The 23,148-nt window shown below is 42.6% G+C and overlaps 1 protein-coding gene across 6 annotated transcripts in view; it reads left to right on the top strand.

Moving 5' to 3' along the window:
- Positions 1-23,148, top strand: part of LOC115160151 (synaptotagmin-14) — a 41,765-nt gene that overhangs the window by 15,375 nt on the left and 3,242 nt on the right. For 2 of the 6 annotated variants that reach the window (XM_029710681.1, XM_029710673.1), the window contains 8 exons: positions 2,607-2,657; positions 13,956-14,102; positions 16,181-16,333; positions 16,476-16,729; positions 17,226-17,396; positions 18,643-18,909; positions 19,230-19,407; positions 22,954-23,010. In XM_029710681.1, the coding sequence (XP_029566541.1) occupies positions 2,607-2,657; positions 13,956-14,102; positions 16,181-16,333; positions 16,476-16,729; positions 17,226-17,396; positions 18,643-18,909; positions 19,230-19,407; positions 22,954-23,010 (1,278 nt within the window). Of the gene's footprint in view, positions 1-2,606; positions 2,658-12,141; positions 13,048-13,615; positions 14,103-14,452; positions 15,489-16,180; positions 16,334-16,475; positions 16,730-17,225; positions 17,397-18,642; positions 18,910-19,229; positions 19,408-22,953; positions 23,011-23,148 lie in introns of those variants that run through there. The other 4 variants (XM_029710734.1, XM_029710555.1, XM_029710618.1 and 1 more) reach the window with 4 other exon arrangements.

The following is a 23,148-nucleotide window of genomic DNA, read 5'->3' as shown; positions in this document are numbered from 1 at the left end:
AAAAACATCATACATTTTTAAGCAGTAGCCTGTGTTGCACTATTAAAGCAACCTCCGTTTATTTTTCCTCTGCAAAAATGTCAATGGGGAAGGATAGCTTTAATTAAGCTGGCTAAGACTGAGTGCATAGGTTGATTTTTGTGAAAGGACAGGAGACAGGTTGCTCTGACTGCCCTTGTTGCCTTATTTACCTCAGTGATGTCTTTTTATTTCCTGTGTCTGTAAACTCACCCTCCATAGGGAGTATAGTACACACTCAGTAGTGTAGTATGAGGTTGAAAAGTCAAGAGCCTGAACTACAGTAAGACTAAGAGCTATAGTCAATTCTCTCTGTAGCCACTCAGAACATTAAGTCCTACAGGGCATAGTGCCAAGTGTGTGTGTGTGTGTGTGTGTGTCTGTGTGCGTGTGTGTGCGCATCTGTATGTGTGTGTGTGTGCGTGTGTGTGTGTGTGCCATGCATGTGTGCATCTGCCCGTATGTGGGTGTGTGTGTGTGTATTTGTGCCTGTGTGTCTTTATTGTCTTATGAGTTTGAAAAGGTTTGAATACGGGGTTAAGAACACTGATCTATTTAAGCAATAAGGCCAATATGGTATATGGCCAATATACCATGGCTGAGGGCTGTTCTTACGCACGACGCAATGCGGAGTACCTGGACACAGCCCTTAGCTGTTGTATATTGGCCATATACCACAACCCCCCGGGGAGCCTTATTGCTATTATAAACTGGTTACCAATGTAATTAGAGCAGTACAAATAAATGTTTTGTCATACCCGTGATATACCACGGCTGTCAGCCAATCAGCATTCAGGGTTTAAACCAACTAGTTTATAATTATAATTATACCACAGCATGGTTGAATACTAATTTCTGATTGGCTAAAAGGGCATTCTAGAATGGACATTAAAACCAGATACCGGGACAGTTGGAGAAAATATCAGGACAGTTGGAAAAGATATCGGGACAACTTGCAATCATGATGCAATATGTGGCTACACATGCAGACTTGCTACAAAATTACAGAAAGCTAAATCAACAAGCACAAACTGAAATGGGATATATTGTAAACGCGGGTCCGACGAGGAAAAACGTAGCTAGCTAGCATTGATTTGTTTTTGTAGAGACATTTTGTTTTGAAGGATCTGATGACCTAACATGCTGAGTGATGAACATGAATTTCTCCTAACCCCTCCGCCGCTAAAGCTGTCAAATCCTCCCACATGTTTCTAGTTTGACCAGCTGTTTTCATCAACACATATTTTTGAATTAGGTTGTCATATTGGCAGGTTTGCTAGCAACAAATGATTTAGCTAGCTTCTAGCCTAGTGTTTGATATGCAATGCGATCTCCTCATAATTAAAAGTCAGTGTTGACGAGTGTCCTTATGAGAAAGCAAACGTTTCTATTTATGCCAGGCAAAATCGGGAATTATCAGCTCATTGTTATGGATGTATCCAAATGAATGTCAATAGAAAACAGCTACTTTGCTGTTATTCTGTCTGCAGAGGTTATGACTGTGTTAGCTGTAGCTAGCTTACTAGTTAGCAAGCAAGGGATAAGAACATAAACATCAAACTAATCAGACAAATGACTGGGTCGCGTCCAAAAGATGAGAAAGTATGAATTTGCTTATATAAATGGAAATATCAACAGATATTTAGTATTTCTACCTGTAAATGTATGCTTAGTAAGGTTTTCTTTGGCAATTTTGGTATAAGCGGGATAAACAACTTAAACAAACGTTGCTGTTATTCTGGCTGCAGAGGTCTGTATAGCCGTAGCTAGTTGGCTAGCTAGCAGCAAGCAAGAGATAAGAACGATGCCACTGAGCATGGCAACAGAACATCAAGAACGATGCCACTGAGCATGGCAACAGAACATCAAGAACAAACGACTGGGTCGCGTCCGTAAATACTGAACTAATCGAACAAACGCCTCTAGCAACCTAAAGATGAAAAAGTATGAATATGCTTATAAAAATGAAAATATCAACATTAAAAAACATTTGGCTCAGTTGGTAGAGCATGGTGTTTGCAACGCCACGGTTGTGGGTTCAATTCCCACGGGGGACCAGTACGGAAAAATAATGTATGAAATGTATGCATTCACTACTGTAAGTCACTCTGGATAAGAGCGTCTGCTAAATGACTAAAATGTAAATGTGTGCTTTCATATTGTTTTCTTTGGCAACTGCTATAAGCGGGATAAACGCCTCTGTTCTGTACATTACCTTGGAAAAATGAATTCAGCAAAGGGACTCGGCTCTGCCTCGATCCGCTGCTTTGTCCATCCAATAAATATACTCTGTATACTTCTGTATACTATAAATTAAACAGTTTTAAGGACAGACATAGTTGTTCCATTCTAAAACCCTATTCAGTTAGGATTCCTCACAGATATTAAATGTAATTAAACACTTGATAACTCCATGAGATTAGTTGGTTGGAGTTAATTAGTGTGTCACCTGCCTCTAATAGCCTTGGTTTACCTCTATGGGAGAGGCTGTGGAAGAGTCATCATAGGGACTGACATGTGGCACCCTTGAGATGCAGAGCAATATCTTAACCTCTCACCCCTGACGCTCCTATCCCTTTAACCCTTAGGTGGTGGAGGAAGGAGCTGTGGCGTACATGAGCTCATCTGTGCCAGACGAGGTAAGATCAGGGGGGCGTCCTGTCTGTCTGTCTGTCTGTCTGTCTGTCTGTCTGTCTGTCTGTCTGTCTGTCTGTCTGTCTGTCTGTCTGTCTGTCTGTCTGTCTGTCTACATGTCTTTCTCTCTATCACTCTCTCTGTACTCCATTGTACTCTATGTATCTGTGTCTGTCTGCTTGAGTGTACTTGTATCCCCCTTAAAAATAGAGAGATGGCTCCATCAAAACACGTAGCTATCTAACATGGTCATTTGTATCTTTGGAGTACACATACAGTGCCTTCGGAAAGTATTCAGACCCCTTTACGTTTTCCAATTTTTTTTACGTTACAACCTTATTCTAAAATTGAAAAAAATAGTTTTTTTCCCTCATCAATCCACACACAATACCCCATAATGTCAAAGTAAAAACAGGTTTTTAGATATGTTTGCAAATGTATATCCCATATACATAAGTATTCAGACCATTTACTCAGTACTTTGTTGAAGCACCTTTGGCAGCGATTACAGCCTCGAGCCTTCTTGGGTATGATGTTACAAGCTTGGCACATCTGTATTTGGGGAGTTTCTGTCATTCTTCTCTGCAGATCTTCTCAAGCTCTGTCAGGTTGGATGGGGACCATCGCTGCACAACTATTTTCAGGTCTCCAGAGATGTTCGATCAGGTTCAAGGCCGGGCTCTTTCTGGGCCACTCAAGGACATTCAGAGACTTGTCTCAAAGCCACTCCTGCGTTGTCTTGGCTGTGTGCTTAGGGCCGTTGTCCTGTTGGAAGGTGAACCTTCGGACCAGTCTGAGGACCTGAGTGCTCTAGAGCAGGTTTTCATCAAGGATCTCTCTGTACTTTTCTCTGTTCATCTTAAGCCTTGATCCTGACTAGTCTCCCAGTCCCTGCCGCTGAAAAACATCCCCACAGGATGATGCTGCCACCACCATGCTTCACTGTAGGAATGGTGAAGGTTTCCTCCAGACGTGACACTTGGCATTCAGGCCAAAAAGTTCAATCTTGGTTTTATCAGACTAGAGAATCTTGTTACTCATGGTGTGAGAGTCCTTAAGGTGCCTTTTGGCAAACTCCAAGTGGGCTGTCATGTGCCTATTACTGAGGAGTGGCTTCCTTCTGGCCACTCTACAATAAAGGCCTGGTTGATGGAGTGCTGCAGAGATCATTGTCCTTCTGGAAGGTTCTCCCATCTCCACAGAGGAACTCTGGAGCTCTGTTAGAGTGACCATCGTATTCTTGGTCACCTCCCTCAGGTTCTTCTCCCCTGATAGCTCAGTTTGGCCAGGCGGCCAGCTCTAGGAAGAGTCTTGGTTGTTCCAAACTTCTTCCATGTAAAAATGATAGAGGCCACTGTGTTCTTGGGGACCTTCAATGCTGCAGAATTTTTTTGGTACCCTTCCCCAGATCTGTGCCTCAACACAATCCGGTCTCGGAGCTCTACGGACAATTCCTTCAAGCTCATGGCTTGGTTTTTGCTCAGACATTCACTCTTAACTGTGGGACCTTATAGAGACAGGTGTGTGCCTTTCCAAATGATGTCCAATCAATTGAATTTACCACAGGTGGACTCCAACCTAGTTGTAGAAACATCTCAAGGATGATCAATGGAAACAGGGTGCACCTGAGCTCAATTTTGAGTCTCATAGCGAAGGGTCTGAATACTTATGTAAATAAGGTATTTCTATTTAAAACATGTAATACATTTGCAATTTCTAAAAACCTGTTTTTGCTTTGTCATTATGGGGTATTGAGTGTAGATTGATGAGGGAAAAATTAATTTAATGCATTTTAGAATAAGGCTGTAACATAACAGAATGTGGAAAAAGTCAAGGGGTTTGAATACTTTCTGATTTCACTGCATGTAGGATCTTAATTTGATCACTCTTTTGTTGCTGAAATGTTTCTGCACTGCAGGAAATGAAAACTTGTAGTGTATTCAAGGTTAAAAAGGCTTCTAAAGTTTGTAATTTCCACTTTAAAATGTCGGCCTTGATTGTTTGTAATGAAAAATGTATCAACTCCTACAAAAAAATGTACGTTCATTATAATCCACGTAATAATTCACATTTCCTGTTGCTACAGGATTATTTTCCTGCTGCAGCGAACTGTCTCAAATTAAGATCCTACATATGTAGAGGAATACTCAATAGTTATAGTTACAAACTTCTTGAAGATTCGAGTGTATATCTGGTTGTGAATTATTTATGGGTGGCATATCAAGTTTTAAAGCTCTTCTCTAGAGAAAGCAGCAGTATTCATGATTTATTTACCACAGAGGTTTTGTTTTCGTATGTGGGGGTCCATGTGTAAGCAACGTTTCCACTACGAACACTCTACATTTCCTGTAGTAACCTCAAACACACTTACAATGGCACCCTGATAGTGGGTCCTGAAAAAGGGTATCAATACATTGTTGCCATTGCTACCATGCTCAGCTAGCCTGAATGCAAACAATGAATTATACAAAGAGGAAATATTAGAATAAAAGTTTTTTTTCTTTCTAAATAGTCATTTTATTGTCCTATCAAAGAATCTCAGGTAATCACATGACTCCTTGAATTAGAGTTGTGTGGACAAACCCGGTACACATTTGTCAGAGTTACTCGGCTGTCAACATATATACTTCGTTAGTTGGATGTCAGATGTTCATGTTCTTTCACTTTAAATACTGATTTCGTGAACTGCGTTTTAAAATATATTGTGGCTGTTACCTGGATACCAGATGCAGCCCTGAGGCTGTACAGCAGAGCACACTTTGGTGTTTTCTTTCTCTGATTCTCGGTTCATAGATTGCCCCACGCAACCCTATACACTCACCTCCACCACCCGCTTACACACACGCACGCACACGCACGCACGCACGCACGCACGCACGCACGCACGCACGCACACACACACACACACACACACACACACACACACACACACACACACACACACACACACACACAATCCACTCTGCAGCTGTGGAAAGTCATCATACAAGCCCATCCAATCTGTCCTATGACTGATCAAATTAGTCAGTCGACAGTATCCATGACTTCACTCACCACCAGCCTCCATGACCAGCAGCCTCCTTGACCCCCAGCCTCCTTGACCCGCAGCCTCCTTGACCCCCAGCCTCCATGACCAGCAGCCTCCTTGACCAGCAGCCTCCATGACCCCCAGCATCCATGACCAGCAGCCTCCATGACCAGCAGCCTCCTTGACCAGCAGCCTCCTTGACCCCCAGCCTCCATGACCACCAGCCTCCATGACCACCAGTCTCCATGACCAGCAGCCTCCTTGACCCCCAGCCTCCATGACCACCAGCCTCCATGACCACCAGCCTCCATGACCAGCAGCCTCCATGACCCCCAGCCTCCATGACCAGCAGCCTCCATGACCCCCAGCCTCCATGAACCCCAGCCTCCATGACCATCAGCCTCCATGACCAGCAGGCTCCATGACCATAGTCTCCATTGTTTTATTACAGTACTCCTTAGTGAGTGCAGAGTGGGACAACGTAGGGCTCAGGGCACATATTCAAAGGATCACGTCCCCCCTGCCCATATAATCACCTTCATTAAGATCTAAAAAGGCTAAATTGCTCCTCTATCAGCACTTGGACTTTGTGAACACGGGCTCAGGTCAGGTTAGCATGGGGTGGCTAACGCTCAGCTAGCATCTGTCAATGAGAGAGGCATCCTGTTACTGCAGTTGTTTGAATTATTTAGGGGCAGTTGACATGTGCATAGCAGTACACCACCACACTCCGGTTAGGGACAGGGAGAGGGACATACTGTACAGTACAGTTATGCCTGGCTTTTGGACTTCAGAGACACTTCAGGACCTAACTTGACTCAATTACCAGAATTGTCGCCAGTGAGAGAGGATAGGTACTGTAACTGTGTTAGGTGTTGTTGAGAATCAAGGAATGTTTGTACCAAACTCAGAAGATCACCACATGGCCTCCAAGTGTTGTAACAGCTTTTGGTTACGTTGGACTCAATATTAGGATCACAACCAATTTTTTATGTTTTTGGACTTTTTAGCTTTTTCTTTGTGTAGGACTCAATAATTGTCTTGGATAACCAGATTACCACTAAGAGGAACAACGCTGCTGTTTTGACAGAATGGAAAACTTCGCTGTAGGCTAGACACATACTCAATGTAAACAAAAGAAAAACAAAAGAAAAGCTGCTAGAATGGAGGTGAGCTGTGCCCGTGGGTTATTGTTCTCTTATCTCTCCCTCTCTTTCACTCTTTTCGCTGAGCTTTGACTATCAGTCTATTCGTTTGGGAGAGGAGGACACAGGAGAAGGCACTATTTCTTGTCAGTTGTCAGGCTTCAGTGGTGTCTGCCTGTTGCCATGGTGAGAAGAAGAGATAGTCCACGAGAAGTAGTTCCTTCTAAATTCAGTCAGGGCAAGAGGTTGGGTGAATGGTGGGCCTTTTCTCTGGAGATGTAGTGTGAACGAGAGCTGTAATGACTTGACTCCTCAAGCAATAGAAGTTTTCATATTGATGATTGTCCGTCGACAATACTCTACCAATGACCCTTCATAGTTCCTGAATTATTCTCAGTGTTTCTGAATTGTTCTCAGTGTTCCTGAATTGTTCTCAGTGTTTCTGAATTATTCTCAGTGTTCCTGAATTGTTCTCAGTGTTCCTGAATTGTTCTCAGTGTTCCTGAATTGTTCTCAGTGTTCCTGAGTTGTTCTCAGTGTTTCTGAATTATTCTCAGTGTTCCTGAATTATTCTCAGTGTTCCTGAATTATTCTCAGTGTTCCTGAATTATTCTCAGTGTTTCTGAATTGTTCTCAGTGTTCCTGAATTATTCTCAGTATTCCTGAATTGTTCTCAGTGTTTCTGAATTGTTCTCAGTGTTTCTGAATTGTTCTCAGTGTTTCTGAATTGTTCTTGTTCTCAGTGTTTCTGAATTGTTCTTGTTCTCAGTGTTTCTGAATTGTTCTCAGTGTTTCTGAATTGTTCTCAGTGGCAATGCATGTGCACATCAGATCAAAATTCAGCCTCTCATGTCGACTTTTAAAGTGTGTTCTGAACTTTTCTTTCCTCTGGTAGCTCTGTTCTATTTTTGTAATTCAACAGCCACTCATGCACCAGTGTCTATTCAATGGCCTGTACACTGAGTGTACAAAACAAAAGGAACATCTGCACTTTCCATGACATAGACTTATTGATGTCACTGGTTAAATCCACTTCCATCAGTGTAGATGAAGGTGAGGAGACAGGTTAAAGGACTTTTAAGCCTTGAGACAATTGTGTATGTGTGCCATTCAGAAGGGTGAATGGGCACAACAAAATATTTAAGTTCCTTTGAACGGGGTATGGTAGTAGGTGTCAGGTGCACCGGTTTGAGTGTGTCAAGAACTGCAACGCTGCTGGATTTTTCAGGCTCAACAGTTTTCCATGTGTATCAAGAATGGTCCACTACCCAAAGGACATCCAGCCAACTTTACACAACTGTGGGAAGCATTGGAGTCAACATGGGCCAGCATCCCTGTGGAAAGCTTTCGAGACCTTGCAGACTCAATATTAGGAAAGTGTTCTTAATTTTTTGTACACTCAGTGTATATTGTTCATTATAAACTGGTTGCTTCGAGCCCTGAATGCCGATTGGCTGACAGACGTGGTATATCAGACCGTATGCCACGGGTATAACAAAACATTTATTTTTACTGCTCTAGTTACGTTGGTAACCAGTTTTAATTGCAATAAGGCACCTCGGAGGTTTGTGGTATATGGCCAATATATTTTTGGAGTGTAATATCCAATTACTCCCAAGACTTTGTTTGACCCTGTTTGTCCCTGTATCTGCTTATCAGTGAAACTCAGTACCTCATCGGCACCCAGTAAATATAGTAACTCAGCAATAACAATGGATGCTGCTTAATAACATGAAGTATTGTTGGCATACATAAACGTGTCTGCTGAGCTTTGAATTAAAATATTAATCACGTACTGTACTGTAATGGTGAAGCTAACTGTACTGGTGAAGCTAACTGTACTGTACTGGTAAAGCTAACTGTACTGTAATGATGAAGCTAACTGTACTCTACTGTACTGGTAAAGCTAACTGTACTGTAATGATAAAGCTAACTGTACTGTACTGTAATGATAAAGCTAACTGTACTCTACTGTACTGGTAAAGCTAACTGTACTGTACTGTAATGATGAAGCTAACTGTACTGTACTGGTGAAGCTAACTGTACTGTACTGTAATGATGAAGCTAACTGTACTGTACTGGTGAAGCTAACTGTACTGTACTGTATTGGTGAAGCCAACTGTACTTATACTGGTGAAGCTAACAGTACTGTAATGATGAACCTAACTGTACTGTACTTGTAAAGATAACTGTACTGTACTGTAATGGTGAAGCTAACTGTACTGTACTGTAATGGTGAAGCTAACTGTATTGGTAAAGCTAACTGTACTGTAATAATGAAGCTAACTGTACTGTCCTGTAATGGTGAAGCTAGCTGTACTGTACTATACTGGTGAAGCTAACTGTACTGTACTGTAATGATGAAGCTAACTGTACTGTACTGGTAAAGCTAACTGTACTGTACTGGTAAAGCTAACTGTACTGTACTGTAATGATGAAGCTAACTGTACTGTACTGTAATGGTGAAGCTAACTGTATTGTAATGGTGAAGCTAACTGTACTGTACTGTAATGGTAAAGCTAACTGTACTGTAGTGGTGAAGCTAACTGTACTGTACTGTACTGGTGAAGCTAACTGTACTGTACTGTACTGGTGAAGCTTACTGTACTGTTCTGTAATGATGAAGCTAACTGTACTGTACTGTAATAATAAAGCTAACTGTAATCTACTGTACTGGTAAAGCTAACTGTACTGTAATGATGAAGCTAACTGTACTGTACTGTACTGGTGAAGCTAACTGTACTGTACTGTAATGATGAAGCTAACTGTACTGTACTGGTGAAGCTAACTGTACTGTACTATACTGGTGAAGCTAACAGTACTGTACTGGTAAAGCTAACTGTACTGTACTGTAATAATGAAGCTAACTGTACTGTACTGTAATAATGAAGCTAACTGTACTGTACTATACTGGTGAAGCTAACTGTACCGTACTGTAATGGTGAAGCTAACTGTACTGTACTGGTAAAGCTAACTGTACTGTACTGTAATGGTGAAGCTAACTGTACTATACTGTAATGGTGAAGCTAACTGTACTGTACTATACTGGTGAAGCTAACTGTACTGTACTGTAATGATGAAGCTAACTGTACTGTACTGGTAAAGCTAACTGTACTGTACTGGTAAAGCTAGCTGTACTGTACTGTAATGGTGAAGCTAACTGTACTGTACTGGTAAAGCTAGCTGTACTGTACTGTAATGGTGAAGCTAACTGTACTGTACTGTAATGGTGAAGCTAACTGTACTGTGCTGTAATGATGAAGCTAACTGTACTGTACTGGTGAAGCTAACTGTACTGTACTGTATTGGTGAAGCCAACTGTACTTATACTGGTGAAGCTAACAGTACTGTAATGATGAACCTAACTGTACTGTACTTGTAAAGATAACTGTACTGTACTGTAATGGTGAAGCTAACTGTACTGTACTGTAATGGTGAAGCTAACTGTATTGGTAAAGCTAACTGTACTGTAATAATGAAGCTAACTGTACTGTACTGTAATGGTGAAGCTAGCTGTACTGTACTATACTGGTGAAGCTAACTGTACTGTACTGTAATGATGAAGCTAACTGTACTGTACTGGTAAAGCTAACTGTACTGTACTGGTAAAGCTAACTGTACTGTACTGTAATGATGAAGCTAACTGTACTGTACTGTAATGGTGAAGCTAACTGTACTGTAATGGTGAAGCTAACTGTACTGTACTGTAATGGTAAAGCTAACTGTACTGTAGTGGTGAAGCTAACTGTACTGTACTGTACTGGTGAAGCTAACTGTACTGTACTGTACTGGTGAAGCTTACTGTACTGTTCTGTAATGATGAAGCTAACTGTACTGTACTGGTGAAGCTAACTGTACTGTACTATACTGGTGAAGCTAACTGTACTGTACTGTAATGATGAAGCTAACTGTACTGTACTGTAATAATGAAGCTAACTGTACTGTACTATACTGGTGAAGCTAACTGTACCGTACTGTAATGGTGAAGCTAACTGTACTGTACTGGTAAAGCTAACTGTACTGTAATGGTGAAGCTATCTGTACTGTACTGTAATGGTGAAGCTAACTGTACTGTACTATACTGGTGAAGCTAACTGTACTGTACTGTAATGATGAAGCTAACTGTACTGTACTGGTAAAGCTAACTGTACTGTACTGGTAAAGCTAGCTGTACTGTACTGTAATGGTGAAGCTAACTGTACTGTACTGGTAAAGCTAGCTGTACTGTACTGTAATGGTGAAGCTAACTGTACTGTACTGTAATGGTGAAGCTAACTGTACTGTGCTGTAATGGTGAAGCTAACTGTACTGTACTGTACTGGTGAAGCTAACTGTACTGTACTATACTATACTGGTGAAGCTAACTGTACTGTTCTGTAATGATGAAGCTAACTGTACTGTACTGTAATGAGGAAGCTAAATCTAGTGTAATGGTGATGCTAACTGTACTGTACTGGTAAAGCTTACTGTACTGTAATGATAAAGCTAACTGTACTGTACTGTAATGATAAAAGTAACTGTACTGTAATGGTGAAGCTAACTGTACTGTACTGGTGAAGCTAACTGTACTGTACTGTAATGGTAAAGCTAACTGTACTGTACTGGTAAAGCTAACTGTACTGTACTGTACTGTACTGTACTGATAAAGCTAACTGTACTGTACTGTAATGATGAAGCTAACTGTACTGTACTGCAATGATAAAGCTAACTGTACTGTACTGTAATGATGAAGCTAACTGTACTGTACTATAATGATAAAGCTAACTGTACTGTAATGATAAAGCTAACTGTGCTGTACTGTAATGGTGAAGCTAACTGTACTGTAATGATAAAGCTAACTGTACTGTACTATAATGATAAAGCTAACTGTACTGTAATGATAAAGCTAACGGTACTGTACTGTAATGATGAAGCTAACTGTACTGTACTGCAATGATAAAGCTAACTTTACTGTACTATAATGATAAAGCTAACTGTACTGTACTGTAGTAATGAAGCTAACTGTACTGTACTGTAATGATAAAGCTAACTTTACTGTACTGTAATGATAAAGCTAACTGTACTGTACTGTAATGATAAAGCTAACTGTACTGTACTATAATGATAAAGCTAACTGTACTGTACTATAATGATAAAGCTAACTGTACTGTACTGTAATGATAAAGCTAACTGTACTGTACTGTAATGATGAAGCTAATTGTACTGTAATGGTGGAGCTATAACTGTAATGGGGAATCTAAGTGTTCTGTACTTTACTGTACTGGTGAAACTAACAGTACTGTACTGTACTGGTAAACCTAACTGTACTGTACTGTAATGATGAAGCTAACTGTACTGTACTGTACTGTACTGGTAAAGCTAACTTTACTGTACTTTACTGTACTGGTGAAACTAACTGTGCTGTACTGATGAAGCTAATTGTACTATAATGGTGAAGCTAACTGTACTGTACTGGTAAAGCTAACTGTACTGTACTGTAATGATGAAGCTAACTGTACTGTAATGATAAAGCTAACTGTACTGTACTGTAATGATGAAGCTAACTGTACTGTACTGTAATTGTGAAGCTAACTGTACTGTACTTTACTGTGATGGTGATACTAACTGTACTGGTGAAGCTAAATCTACTGTACTGGTAAAGCTAACTGTACTGTAATGATGAACCTAACTGTAAGGTACTGTAATGATAAAGCTAACTGTACTGTACTTTACTGTAATGGTGAAGCTAACTGTAATGGGGAATCTAAGTGTACTGTACTTTACTGTACTGGTGAAACTAACGGTACTCTACTGTACTGGTAAAGCTAACTGTACTGTAATGATGAACCTAACTGTAATGTACTGTACTTGTAAAGCTAACTGTGCTGTAATGATGAACCTAACTGTAATGTACTGTAATGATAAAGCTAACTGTACTATACTTTACTGTAATGGTGAAGCTAACTGTAATGTACTATAATGGTTTAACCATGACAGCAGGGTTAACATCCCTAGTCTTACGATAAGTGCCATGGGATTTTTAATGACCACAGAGAGTCAGGACACCCGTTGAACATCGCATTCTAAAGACAGCACCCTATTTTCTGGGAAATGTCCCCTTCATTGTCCTGGTGCATTGGGATATCCTTAGACCAGAGGGAAGAGTGCCCCTACTGGCCCTCCAGCAGCACTTCCAGCAGCACCTAGTCTCCCATCCAGGGACTGGAATGGTGAAGTTAACTGGTCTGTACTGTAATTATGAAGCTATCGGGTTTCTACTGTACTATACTGGTGAAGCTATCAGGTTTCTACTGTACTGTACTGGTGAAGCTATCAGGTTCCTACTGTACTATACTGGTGAAGCTATCAGGTTCCTACTGTACTATACTGGTGAAGCTATCGGGTTTCTACTGTACTATACTGGTGAAGCTATCAGGTTTCTACTGTACTATACTGGTGAAGCTATCAGGTTCCTACTGTACTATACTGGTGAAGCTATCAGGTTCCTACTGTACTATACTGGTGAAGCTATCGGGTTTCTACTGTACTGTACTGGTGAAGCTATCAGGTTTCTACTGTACTATACTGGTGAAGCTATCAGGTACCGACTGTACTATACTGGTGAAGCTATCAGGTTCCTACTGTACTATACTGGTGAAGCTATCAGGTTCCTACTGTACTATACTGGTGAAGCTATCAGGTTCCTACTGTACTATACTGGTGAAGCTATCAGGTTCCTACTGTACTATACTGGTGAAGCTATCAGGATCCTACTGTACTATACTGGTGAAGCTATCAGGTTCCTACTGTACTATACTGGTGAAGCTATCAGGTTCCTACTGTACTATACTGGTGAAGCTATCAGGTTCCTACTGTACTATACTGGTGAAGCTATCAGGTTCCTACTGTACCATACTGGTGAAGCTATCAGGTACCTACTGTACTATACTGGTGAAGCTATCAGGTTCCTACTGTACTATACTGGTGAAGCTATCAGGTTCCTACTGTACTATACTGGTGAAGCCATCAGGTTTCTCTACTCGGCATACTCACACGGTTTCCTTCCTTGGTCTCTGTTTTTGTCTTCTTCTTTGTCTCTATATATGTCTGTCTTTTATTCTCTCTCTCTCTCTCTCTCTCTCTTTCCTCAGTGTCTCCAGAGCTGCTAGGAGTCCTATCCTCCATTGCGGCCTTCGTGGCCGTGATGGCTCTCTTTTTTCTTTACGTCAGCAACAAGCTGTCAGTGGAGAGCGCCAGCGAGCTGCCACGCCTCGACGACTATAGGCCCAACCAGCAAGGTAAACACATCAAGTGGTACAACACTCAAAGTCTGTAAGCAGTTTGTTTATTGTTCTATGGTCCTTGGCTAGTTTCCTGGACACAGATAAAGCCTAGTTCTGGAATGAAAAGCTAATTTATTGATTCAGGTTTAGGCTTAATGTAGTTTCTGGGGATTGTCCCAAAATGATACAAATAAATCCATATCTGATTGTCTGACAAACAATCACTGTTACGATACATGCTTGTGGATGAGGTCATGCATAGACATTATCCACAAATTGCCCTCCTCATACATGTATAAAGTGTAAGTCATGGATTTCAGAGAGTAATACCTGGCCCACACACTCTAATGAACCAAATGTCCCAGCCAGAGCCTGTGATGAGGTGATAAGATAATCTAGAACCCACCAGACAGTGTGGAGAAGGACAGCTACCACAGCCGCCAGCAAGTCCACCCAACATGGCTTTCTTCAAGAGCTTTGGGCAGAACCTACCATCTGTAAACATCTCCTCCATCTTGGATTCAGTCAGCAGCAGAGTGGACGACCTAGCCAGCGCCGTCAGTGATGCCACCTATAGCGTCAGTGACCAGCTGACCGAGCTCAGCGACCAGGTCATCAAGAAGGTGCAGACGGAGGAGGAGGAGGCGGCTGCAGAAGCGGCAGAGGGGGGCCAGGACAGCAAGGAAGGAAAAGCCCAGGAAGGGATAGCAGACTCATTCAGGAGCAAAATCAAGAGGCAGGCTTCTGAGGCCTGCTCAAGCTTGGCAGACTACAGCTCCAACCTCAGCCAATCCAATGATTCGAAGAATAACCAATCGAGTGACGTGACAGCAGAGGACTATGTTCCAGCCCAATTGGAATGGGTGTGGAAAGATGGAGGCTGGCGAGTGGTAAAACCAGGGGAGAGTTCTGCAGAGGACAAGGAAAAGGAGGAGAAAAGGAAGGAGGAGGAGAAGACGAAGAAAGAGGAGAAGGAGAAGAGAAAGGCAGAGAAAGACAAGAAGAAGGAGGAGAGGCTGAAACAGGAGGAAGAGAAGAAAAATAGCCATCAAGAGACCATTGAGGAAGAGCCTGAAGATAAAGAAACCAGCTCATTGCCGAAAGAGAACCACACTGCTAGTCAGAACAAAGAGGGACAGAAAGAGGACAAATCCAATGGGGTCCACCAGAGTGACGACCATAGTGATCCACCACAATCTCTTTGCCCTGAGGAAGAGTCGAGAGCATCCCAAAAGAAAAACAAGGGGAAAGCTGAAGAGGAAGAGAATGAGATGAGTCCTGAGGGAGAGGGAGAGACTGAACCCGCTATGTCTCCCGCTTCTGAGAAAAATAAGGAAAAGAGTGACAAGAAGAAAGGGAAAGGGAAGAAAGAGAGCAAGAAGACGAATACAGAAGATAAAGGTGAGAGGGTGTGCTGCTTCCAACCTGCTCTCTTCTACCACATTCCCCCTCTTCTTCACCTCTTCATGGCTGTGGCCTGTGACCTGTGACCTAACTGAAACCTAACTGTTACTCAGTGTTTAGGGTTCTAAACAAATTAAGTTTTTAACAGTCATGGATGGATCAAAATACATCTGTCTGTGGCTGTCATGTTCACTTGTTTTAGTTCTCACGGTTTTACCTATTTCTCTCAATGATTGTTGTAGATGTGACATCATGGATGCAGGGAGAGAGTTTACCAGTTAGAAATATGATAATTCTCTTCTATGATGTTCAGCTAAGATCAACTGTAGTGTACGATTTGATCAGTTTGATATCTAATACGTCCTCTGGAGACCATTAAATAGGTAGAACAGGGAGATGGAATAGGGGCTTGAAACGTTAAAACAAAGAAGACTGTGTGACATCCTCTATGATCAGGGCCCATATCCACATAGCGTCTCAGAATGGCAGTGCTGGTCTATGATCCCCACCCTGTCCATATAATCTGATTCATTGTGATATCAAAGGCAAACTGATCCTAGATCAGCACTCCTACTCTTGTGAATACAGGCTCTGAGAGTGGAGTTGTGTCTTATGTTGGGCTGATTGTGATGAGGTACTATGATCTTGTGTGTGTGTGTGTGTGTGTGTATCGGTTTGCACCTATCCAGAGCAGAGCTGCCCAGAGCGTGGCTCTGAGGAGGACAGTGAAGAGGACAGAGCAGGGGGACACTCTGAACCCTCAGCCCAGCACAGAGCCTCAGTCTGGGACAACCGACACAAACACACCAGCGACCACAGCAGTGAGGCATCCGCCGGACAAGGTGAGAAACTCACAGATGTGACAACATAAATAGAAAGACACACACACGCAGGCAGACAGGCATGTCTGATTGGCAGAACACACATACATCTTTGACACATTTCCCAAGAGACCTATCAAACATCCAAAACTGTCTTACACAGCCAACAGCATCCAGCGGATGAGACGAGGCTCTCCCCTCAACGAGCTCCAGCCACCCCCGTATCAGGACGAGAATAGTCCGGTCCGGGTGTCTCGCTCCCGTTCTGGGGCGGGGGGTCTGGGGGAGTCGTCTCCAGACGGTAATGGTACACAGCGCTCCAGTGAGGCCAGCGTTGACCCGGACACTGAGAGTTACCTCAACAAGGGCTACGATGAGGATGTACCTAGTGACAGCACTGCCGTCCTGGGACCAGAGGTGAGCTAAGACATAGACGCTCGTATGCCAGATGGGGAACTGTTAGCATGTCCCATAGGGAAATGTGTCACGCTAACCGGACACGCTCAGTTGCATACCGGATATCTAGCAAATGCAAACAACATAATCCTATTGGCTAGCACTCTGTTTGGCTATGATAGGCCTACCATCAGTCTCTTAACCCTCACTCACCCAGTGCCATGTCCTGCTTTATGATCCCCCCTCGCTGTGTGATGTCACAGATGAAGACTGACTCTGACAGATTCCATCTTATCATCCTCTCTCTCTCTCTCTTTTACCCCCTCTCCCCCACAGGATGGTTCACCCTCCCGTCTCCCCTTCACCCAGTGTTGTGTCCTGCTCTAAGGGCCTATATCTAACCTCACTCTGTGATGTCACAGATGAGGACTGAATCCAACAGATTCATGAATTTCAATGCATCTTTTCCTCCCCTCTATCATCTTCCTCTCTTTCTCTTTATTTCACCCCCCCCAAGGATGGTTCAACCTCCCATCTTCACGTGGGCTATGAGCCCGAGCCGCTGGCCAAGTATGGCACGCTGGACGTGGCCTTCGAGTACGACTCGGGCGAGCAACGCCTTGCCGTCACTGTCACCGCAGCAACCGACATCCCCGCACTCAAACAGACAGGGAACATTGCGTGGCAGGTGGGGGATAAACAAACTAACACTTTACTGTTGTACTTGTCCGTCTTGCACTCACCCTTCAATGTATTTCCTTACTAGCACTGATTTTGTGCAGATGGTGGTTATTTTGAAGAAGGTTTGACTTGCAGTGATTGTTTTATGTGGTAGTACCTACGTTAGTACCTACCTTAGTTGAATGTACTGAGTCACCCTGGATAAGAGCTTCAGCTTCAGTTAAAATGATTTTGAAATGATACAAAAAAGAGGCCTAATATATTATAACCCTCATTATAATACATTATGAAGGCTCGTTCATGCATATAGCAAGTTATAAAGCATTATAACTATAAAAAAATACTACATGCCATTTAGCAGACGCTTTTATCCATATCGACTTAAACTCATGCGTGCATACACTTTCATATGGGTGGCCCCAGCGGAAATCAAACCAACGATCCTGAAGTTACTAGTGCTATGATCTACCGACTGAGCCACAGGATTAGGGTGGCAAAAGTACGGGAACTTTCAATAAATTCCCTGGTTTCCCAAAATCCCGGTTGGAGGATTCCTGGAATCAGCAGGGAATCAGCAGGGAATAAGCAGGAAATCAGCAGGGAATAAGCAGGAAATCAGCAGGGAATCAGCAGGGAATCAGCAGGGAATAAGCAGGAAATCAGCAGGGAATCAGCAGGGAATCAGCAGGGAATCAGCAGGAAATCAGCAGGGAATAAGCAGGAAATCAGCAGGGAATCAGCAGGGAATCAGCAGGGAATCAGCAGGGAATCAGCAGGGAATCAGCAGGAAATCAGCAGGGAATAAGCAGGGAATCAGCAGGGAATCAGCAGGGAATCAGCAGGGAATAAGCAGGGAATCAGCAGGGAATAAGCAGGAAATCAGCAGGGAATCAGCAGGGAATAAGCAGGAAATCAGCAGGGAATCAGCAGGGAATCAGCAGGGAATCAGCAGGGAATAAGCAGGAAATCAGCAGGGAATCAGCAGGGAATCAGCAGGGAATCAGCAGGGAATAAGCAGGAAATCAGCAGGGAATCAGCAGGGAATCAGCAGGGAATAAGCAGGAAATCAGCAGGGAATAAGCAGGAAATCAGCAGGGAATCAGCAGGGAATCAGCAGGGAATCAGCAGGAAATCCGGAATCCTCCAACCAGGATTCTGGAAAACCAGGGAATTTATTGAACGTTCCTGGAATTTTGCAACCCCACACAGGAGACATGTATGTTTTAAAATGTTATCTGTAAATATAAATGTAGGTGCACCTGGTGCTGCTGCCCACTAAGAAGCAACGTGCCAAGACGGGGGTGCAGAGGGGGCCGTGCCCCATGTTCACAGAGACCTTCCGCTTCACCCGGGTGGAGCAGGGGGCGCTGGCAGACCATGCCGTCAGGTTCCGTCTCTACAGCGTTAGGAGGATGAAGAAGGAGAAGGTGCTGGGAGAGAAGGTGTTCTACTTGACCAAACTCAACCTGCAGGGCAAGATGGCGCTGCCCGTTACACTGGAGCCTGGCACAGCACTAACGGTGAGTGGCTGTGGAGATAGGGCTGGGGGGTGGAGAGGGGCGTGTGTGTGTGGGAGGAGTCTGTTTGTGCAATTTCTGGCCAAAGAAGTCTGATTTGTATGATATGAACGAAGATAAATGACCAGTAGAAGCTATCGTTTAAAAGGCATGCACTATAATGGTACAGTATCTCGTAGACTGACCCTTCAGAGAAAGCATAGTCTCACACAATCCAAGCCATCCAGTTGCATTGTACTGATTCCCACCAAGGCCACTCTCATACCAAGGCCTCTCTGTAACTCTGTATGTGGCGTTAGCTGTCCACTCCTGTCTCCCTACAGGGCTGTGGGTCGTTGGTGAGTGTGTCTCGCAGCGTGGCAGCTTTGTCCTACCGCTCTACATGGGACTCCACACCAGAGATCCTGCTGGGCCTCATCTATAACTCCACCACTGGCAGGCTCTCTGCAGAGGTCATCCAGGGCAGACAGTTCAACAACACAGCCTCAGACAAACCTCCCAGTGAGTGGACATCACATGTGGATGACATCACATATGGATGACATCCATATGGATGATCTCTTCTGTTGTATCTCTAATAATGGTATGTAGAAGTAGTAGGGTAGCTATAGTAGTAGGGTAGCTATAGTAGTAGGGTAGCTATAGTAGTAGGGTAGCTATAGTAGCAGGGTAGATGACGTAGCAGGGTAGCTATACTAGTAGGGCAGCTATACTAGTAGGGTAGCTATAGTAGTAGGGTAGCCATAGTAGCAGGGTAGCTATACTAGTAGGGCAGCTATACTAGTAGGGTAGCTATAGTAGCAGGGTAGATATAGTAGCAGGGTAGCTATAGTAGTAGGGTAGCTATAGTAGCAGGGTAGAAATAGTATTAGGGTAGTTATGGTATTAGGGTAGCTATAGTAGTAGGGTAGTTATAGTATTAGGGTAGCTATAGTAGTAGGGTAGTTATAGTATCAGGGTAGTTATAGTATTAGGGTAGTTATAGTATTAGGGTAGCTATAGTAGTAGGGTAGTTATAGTATTAGGGTAGTTATAGTATCAGGGTAGTTATAGTATCAGGGTAGTTATAGTATCAGGGTAGCTATAGTATCAGGGTAGTTATAGTATTAGGGTAGTTATAGTAGTAGGGTAGTTATAGAAGCAGGGTAGCTATAGTATCAGGGTAGATATAGTATCAGGGTAGTTATATTATTAGGGTAGTTATAGTAGTAGGGTAGTTGTAGAAGCAGGGTAGCTATAGTAGCAGGGTAGTTATAGTATCAGGGTAGTTATAGTATCAGGGTAGCTATAGTAGCAGGGTAGTTATAGTATCAGGGTAGTTATAGTATTAGGGTAGTTATAGTAGTAGGGTAGTTATAGAAGCAGGGTAGCTATAGTATTAGGGTAGTTATAGTGATCAGGGTAGCTATAGTAGCAGGGTAGATATAGTAGCAGGGTAGCTATAGTATCAGGGTAGCTATAGTAGCAGGGTAGATATAGTAGCAAGGTAGCTATAGTATCAGGGTAGCTATAGTATCAGGGTAGATATAGAAGAAGGGTAGCTATAGGATCAGGGTAGCTATAGTATCAGGGTAGATATAGTATCAGGGTAGATATATTAGTAGCAGGGTAGCTATAGTATCAGGGTAGCTATAGTAGTAGGGTAGTTATAGTATCAGGGTAGATATATTAGTAGCAGGGTAGCTATAGTATCAGGGTAGCTATAGTATCAGGGTAGATATAGTATCAGGGTAGATATAGTAGCATGGTAGATATAGTAGCAGGGTAGCTATAGCATCAGGGTAGCTATAGTAGTAGGGTAGCTATAGTATCAGGGTAGATATAGTAGTAGGGTAGCTATAGTATCAGGGTAGCTATAGTATCAGGGTAGATATAGTATCAGGGTAGATATAGTAGTAGGGTAGCTATAGTATCAGGGTAGCTATAGTAGCAGGGTAGATATAGTAGCAGGGTAGCTATAGTATCAGGGTAGCTATAGTAGCAGGGTAGATATAGTAGCAGGGTAGTTATAGTATCAGGGTAGTTATAGTATCAGGGTAGTTATAGTATCAGGGTAGCTATAGCATCAGGGTAGCTATAGTAGTAGGGTAGCTATAGTATCAGGGTAGCTATAGTATCAGGGTAGCTATAGTATCAGGGTAGATATAGAAGCAGGGTAGCTATAGTATCAGGGTAGCTATAGTATCAGGGTAGATATAGTATCAGGGTAGATATATTAGTAGCAGGGTAGCTATAGTATCAGGGTAGCTATAGTATCAGGGTAGATATAGTATCAGGGTAGATATATTAGTAGCAGGGTAGCTATAGTATCAGGGTAGCTATAGTATCAGGGTAGATATAGAATCAGGGTAGATATAGTAGCATGGTAGATATAGTAGCAGGGTAGCTATAGCATCAGGGTAGCTATAGTAGTAGGGTAGCTATAGTATCAGGGTAGATTTAGTAGTAGGGTAGCTATAGTATCAGGGTAGCTATAGTATCAGGGTAGATTGGGTATCAGGGTAGATATAGTAGCATGGTAGATATAGTAGCAGGGTAGCTATAGCATCAGGGTAGCTATAGTAGTAGGGTAGCTATAGTATCAGGGTAGATATAGTAGTAGGGTAGCTATAGTATCAGGGTAGCTATAGTATCAGGGTAGATATAGTATCAGGGTAGATATAGTAGTAGGGTAGCTATAGTATCAGGGTAGCTATAGTAGCAGGGTAGATATAGTAGCAGGGTAGCTATAGTATCAGGGTAGCTATAGTAGCAGGGTAGATATAGTAGCAGGGTAGTTATAGTATCAGGGTAGTTATAGTATCAGGGTAGCTATAGCATCAGGGTAGCTATAGTAGTAGGGTAGCTATAGTATCAGGGTAGCTATAGTATCAGGGTAGCTATAGTAGCAGGGTAGCTATAGTAGCAGGGTAGCTATAGTATCAGGGTAGCTATAGTAGCAGGGTAGATATAGTAGCAGGGTAGCTATAGTATCAGGGTAGCTATAGTATCAGGGTAGATATAGTATCAGGGTAGATAAAGTAGCAGGGTAGATATAGTAGCAGAGTAGCTATAGTAGCAGGGTAAATATAGTAGCAGGGTAGCTATAGTAGCAGGGTAGATATAGTATCAGGGTAGCTATAGTATCAGGGTAGATAAAGTAGCAGGGTAGCTATAGTATCAGGGTAGATATAGTATCAGGGTAGATATAGAAGCAGGGTAGCTATAGTATCAGGGTAGCTATAGTATCAGGGTAGATATAGTAGTAGGGTAGCTATAGCATCAGGGTAGATATAGTATCAGGGTAGATAAAGTATCAGGGTAGCTATAGTAGTAGGGTAGTTATAGCAGCAGGGTAGCTATAGTAGTAGGGTAGCTATAGTATCAGGGTAGATATAGTAGTAGGGTAGTTATAGGATCAGGGTAGATATAGAATCAGGGTAGCTATAGAATCAGGGTAGCTATAGTAGTAGGGTAGTTATAGGATCAGGGTAGATATAGAATCAGGGTAGCTATAAAATCAGGGTAGCTATAGTAGTAGGGTAGTTATAGAATCAGGGTAGCTATAGAATCAGGGTAGCTATAGTAGTCGGGTAGTTATAGGATCAGGGTAGATATAGAATCAGGGTAGCTATAGAATCAGGGTAGTTATAGTATCAGGGTAGATATATAATTCCTGAGTTGAAATAGTACTGCATTGGTTCCATTGTGCCAGGCAAGCTCAATCAAGCGCAGCTTAAGTATTCGAAAGAAACAAATGCTATTTGAAACCATGGTCTGTACATGAGACAGGGTTGGAACGCGTTGCTCTCTTCTGCTATGAGACATAGTTGATCATGTTATTGACTAGGGTAGCTATAGCATTAAAATCCATACATTTGAATAACATGTTTTATTCATGATGGTGGAATAACCTCTATATTCTTGCCTCTTATTTACTTACTTTCACAGTGTTTTATCCTCTCTCTAAACTCTCTTTCCTTTTATCCTCTCTTAACTCTCTTTCCTTCCCTCTGTTTTCCTCTTCTCTCCTCGTTCCTTCCTGGCCCTCTGTGTTTTGTGTCCCAGACGGTCTGTTTTGTTGTATAAAACAGCTAATAGGGGGACAACTTTATATAATGAGAGGTGAGTCCTCTGCTCTCGATCCATACACCTGTTCTATCTATACCAGAGACTCTGTGTCTGCTCCTCTCCGATAATGTTGGCATATTGTGAAAGAGAACCGAAACATTTCTGGGATAGAAAATGCCACTATCCACAGGC

The sequence above is a fragment of the Salmo trutta genome, chromosome 1 (genome assembly GCF_901001165.1).
Source record: "Salmo trutta chromosome 1, fSalTru1.1, whole genome shotgun sequence".
NCBI lineage: Eukaryota > Metazoa > Chordata > Actinopteri > Salmoniformes > Salmonidae > Salmo > Salmo trutta.
This window is presented reverse-complemented; position numbering and strand designations above follow the sequence as displayed.